General features: G+C 36.7%; 1 protein-coding gene across 1 annotated transcript; it reads left to right on the top strand.

Annotated features, from left to right (window-relative positions):
• Positions 1–289: 289 nt before the first annotated feature.
• On the top strand, positions 290–2,105 carry LOC125550260 (homeobox protein knotted-1-like 4). The gene is made up of 2 exons (XM_048713218.1): positions 290–529; positions 615–2,105. Exons 1-2 carry the CDS (start codon positions 341–343, stop codon positions 756–758), a joined length of 333 nt encoding a protein of 110 aa, XP_048569175.1. The 5' UTR covers positions 290–340; the 3' UTR covers positions 759–2,105.
• Positions 2,106–4,592: the final 2,487 nt, after the last annotated feature.

Below are 4,592 nucleotides of genomic sequence, written 5' to 3'. Positions count from 1 at the left end.
GCTAAAAAATTTTAGTCATAGGAAACCTACTAAAATATGTATTAGGCCTCTCTCTCCTCATTTAATTCCTCTTCTTTAACACATGCGAGTTTTGGATTGGAGGGTTTGAAGGATAATAAATGCTCAATAACTTGATTTTAGTCTTTTTAGTATTTGGATCCAAGCATGGGTGAGACTAGCAAATTTTAGTCCCACTACTTTTAGTCATGAAACTAAAACGTATCCAAGCACCCTCTAAATAGACCTCCTCCGACGATTAGACCTCGCCGGACAACCAACGCATGGATCAGCTCCCTCTTCAGCCATTACCGGCAATGCATTAGCTCCCTCCTTCGTCGCGATGGATCAGCACGCAGCCTCTACATCCACTTCACCACTGGAAAAGGCGCCGCCGGCGACGCCGTTCCGGGCCCCGGAACACCGTGGAAAGTCCAACTACAACAGGAGATCATCTGACACGATCAAGGGCAAGATCATGTCGCACCCTCTCTATCCGGCTCTCCTCGGAGCCTTCATAGACTGCCGGAGAGTACGTGCATAGCCGAACACAGCTTGTATATATCTTGCTGCCCTGCGACTGCTGTTTCTCATCTTGTTATTTGCTCTGCCCCAAGGTCGGAGCGCCGCCCGAAGTTGTTGGTCGGCTCTCCTCCCTCGTCGACGAGCTCCAGCCGAGTTCAGATGACATGCAGGAACAGCCAGCGGACCCAGAACTCGACCAGTTTCATGGTAATATGATTAGCTTCTTAGCTGGCTGAATTATTTGCATACATGGATCTAGCGATATGCTTTTTTTTTAAAAAAAATGGATCTAGCGATATGCTTTTGTGTGTATGTGCAGGAGACCTACCGTGATATGCTGGTGGTGTACAGTCAGGAGCTCACGAGGCAAATCCAAGAAGCCAGTGAGTTCTTGAGGAGCGCTGAGGCCCATATCGACTCGTTTGCAGTAGGTGTGTGCATACTCCTACTTAATTACACTAAGTTGTTTTTGCGGGTTTGTCTTTTTCGGTTTGAGAGTTTCGAACAGGGACAAGACACAGATAATTCCGTTCCGAATCTACATCGGCAGCCGTTTTTAAGGATATGGTACACACTTACACTTACACGAGTCCGCCGGATATGGACGCTGATACGGATTTTGGTCAACCGGATATTGGACGGATCTGGTAACGGTTATATCCGATGAATGTGGATTATCCAGTACTTTTTGAGGATTATTTGAGGCTATCAAATAGGATTATCAGATAAACTTATCCTGATTGGCAAGGACAAATACCCGATTAGCCAACCAATTAGAATCACCGCATTTAAATTGTTGCCGTATTGGTGTGAGTTATGACTTTAAACGCACGACCACTCTGTAGTGTTATGTGATTGGTTAAAAATTTGTGTTCTTATTGTTTGCATAGTAGAAATAAAATCATGTTTCGTTGCACGTATGACCGGTATTTTTCATTCATTTCCGGTTGGAATCGGTTTTGTTTACACCACGAATCCGTAGTCCGGTAAAATCCGCATTCGAATTCGTATCCGGCCATTATCTGCTCTGTTCCGATTCCAACAAAAAATATATGGCAAAAGATACGAGAAAAGCATTATTTGATCCGCTCTGATCCGTTTACGTCCCTGCCTAAATGGGTACCCATTTGTACGTCTATCCTGATTGTCTGCTTACACCGCATACACGCGACAGTGAACACCTTCATGTGCTCCACCCACTGAAGCACATACCATTTACGAACCAATACTTACATGAGTATATAACCTGCAAAGGAGTGCAAGCCTTCTTCTTGTAAAAAATCACATTATTGTTGGATAATAAAAGAAACCAACATAAGGCAACACTCCCATTAGGATATGAGTGAAAAGCTTCTTATTGATACCTACAACTAGGTGCCAAAAATATTAGAGTTCCGCTTCGGTACAACCCCCTCATAAAACGTATAAAGGATACTATGGACTTTTGACAATTTGTATCTACTTTTATATGTACGTATACGCTCACTTGGGCCGGCCCATTTGCGGTACATGTGATGACAAATATATGGAAAAAAGGATAGAACGTCTGGGAGTCGAACCCGTGACCACCTAAAACATAACTGCTGTCCACAACCACTGGAATAACAAGCCTCCGGTGAAATATGTAAAGCCAGACGCTTTAAGTAACAGAAGGGTTAGGAATTTTAAAAAGGTTTTAGGAACACTTTGTGAACCGGTTCCTTTTTCCATAGTTTTTTTCCTGTTACATTTCTTCTTTCTTTTTCAAAAAATGGTTGCGCTTTCAAAATGCTGTTCAAATTTTCAAAACGTTTTTTATTTCCAAATTTGGTTCATAAATTAAAAAATATTTGCATTTTCGAAAATTGCAACGTAACTTCAAAAAATATTCGTGTGTTTAAAAAATTGTTCAGAATATCAAAACATGAATAGTTTTTGGAAAAGCACGAACAAAATTGTGAAGACAAACATTTGAACAGGAATACAAATTTAAATTCCAAAAGATTTTTTAGAAATGCAAAACAACACATGATGTCAAAAAAGTGTTGTAAATTTTCCTGAATATTTTTTCAACTTGGGAACAATATTTATTTAAAATAGATTCATTTTTTAATTATGAACAAATTCCAATAGGCGCCCGACCGGAGGATGACGTCGCTTAGTTGGGCAAGGCCTAAGATTTCATTTTCTTTTCTTAAAAAAATTGAAATGCCAAAATAACAGTTTTAAGTAACTACTTTAAATTATGTTTCCTATGCTTTAGGAAAGCATTTACTGTTTTCAGTTCTATAATTTTGTATTTATTAGTTATGTTAAAAACTTAAAATAAGAGTTTTAAGTACATATATAAATTATGATTTTAAATATCCTTTTCCATCGAACCTGGCATGGATGCCTACTCAGACATGCTACGCGGGACATGGTGTTTTTTGGACATTCTTGAAATGACCCTAACTTTTGCCAGTAGGTGGCATGCCCATCATAGGCATCCATGCCCCCAATTTTTTTTCATGGTCTTGTATAACCAATTCAAAGCACCAAGCCAAGTTGCTTGGGTTTTTTGACAAGTTTTGTATTTTTCTTGAAATGACCCCATTTTTTCATGGGCTTGTATGACCAATATTCAAGGCACCATGCAAAATTGTTTGTGTTTTCAAACAGTTTTGCATTTTCTGAAGTTTTTTTTTTGGTTAAAAAGGACGATAAATGGCCGGACGTGTTACCGAAAATCGTCCGAACTAGGTATGTGCCTACCTTCTTGCAAAAGTGGGGTTCATTTCAAAGATGCCAAAAAAAGACTATGTTCAACGGAGGGTGTTCGCTTAGGCCAGAAGGGTCTTTTTGAAAGCTCATTGTTTTTCGATATCCGTTAAATGACAAATGTATTCCACCAGCTTCTACAACCAATTTAAGGCACCATGCCAAGTTATTTAGATTTTTGAAAAGTTTTGCATTTTCTGGAGTTTTCTCGGTGAAACTAGGCCCATAAATGGTCGGACGCGCCACAACATGTAAATAGTGTCGGAAGTTGTTCGAACGTAGCATGGATGCCTCATATGCATGTGCCAGGATGTTACAAGAAGCTGGGATCATTTATCCATGGACTTACAAGTTTAGATGAGTGTATTTGTAATTTATGTCATTTACAATCAACACAAAAAAATTTCTTTTGTCCTAGAAATTTCTTGAAATTTATCAACAATTTTGGAATTACAAAGTGTGTATGACAATGTTACAAACTAGAAAACTTTTTCCAAAATTGTTAAGATATTACGAAAATCTGATGGAAATTTCGAACAAAATGGCAAACCACATACTTTAAAAAAAATAACAACTTTTCTGAAACACATACATTTATTAAATTTGTGAACAAAACAATTCAAAAACTGAACATTTTATGAAATTTCCGAACCTTTTTTGAAATTAAAAATAATATTTTATGTTATACCAAACAATTTTTCAAATTTTTGAACAAGTTCACAAAGAATAATAAAGTTCAAAAGTAGAAAAATGAATTAACAAAAAGAGAGGAAAACGGAAAAAAATCGAAAATAAAAAATGCTTAGGCCCTAGAAATTGAAAATTGTTTTCAGATAATGTTAGTATAGTTGAAAAATATTCATAAATTTGAGAAAATGTTTGCGTTTTCGAATAAAGCTCACAAATTTGAAAAAGTAGTGGCATTTTGAAAAGAAATGTTCGAAAATTTAAAAATTGTTCGTGTTTTCAAGAAAATATTCATACGTTTGATAATTTATTGTAATTTTGGAAAACATATGTTTGCAGTTTCACAAGAATGTTTACAATTCTGAAAAGAATGTTCTTAAATTTGAAAAATATTCATAAAATCAAATTATTTTTCATAAAAAATCGCACATTTGAAAGAAAAACCCACGTTTCCCTAAGAAGTTCAAATTTTGGAAAATGTTTCATTTTTAAAAAATATTCATGTTTTAAAAAAATTCCAAAAGATTAAAAACACATTACTTTTTGTTGAGCTATAAAAAACGATTTAGCTACAATGCCCCGTGTTGGTCGCTACAGTGTCCATCCAGGTTGTACAGTATCAATCTGTTCTGTGACAGTATTTC

Source organism: Triticum urartu, chromosome 4 (genome assembly GCF_003073215.2).
Source record: "Triticum urartu cultivar G1812 chromosome 4, Tu2.1, whole genome shotgun sequence".
NCBI lineage: Eukaryota > Viridiplantae > Streptophyta > Magnoliopsida > Poales > Poaceae > Triticum > Triticum urartu.
The sequence above is the reverse complement of the archived record's forward strand: the minus strand, read 5'-3'. Positions and strand labels throughout refer to the sequence as shown.

What these genes read in the sequence shown, in the direction of transcription:
- LOC125550260 (XM_048713218.1), top strand. Translation starts at nt 341, where the DNA reads ATGGATCAGCACGCAGCCTCTACATCCACTTCACCACTGGAAAAGGCG. An exon ending in CCTTCATAGACTGCCGGAGA is followed by an intron (nt 530 to 614) that starts GTACGTGCATAG and finishes CTCTGCCCCAAG; the next exon opens with GTCGGAGCGCCGCCCGAAGT.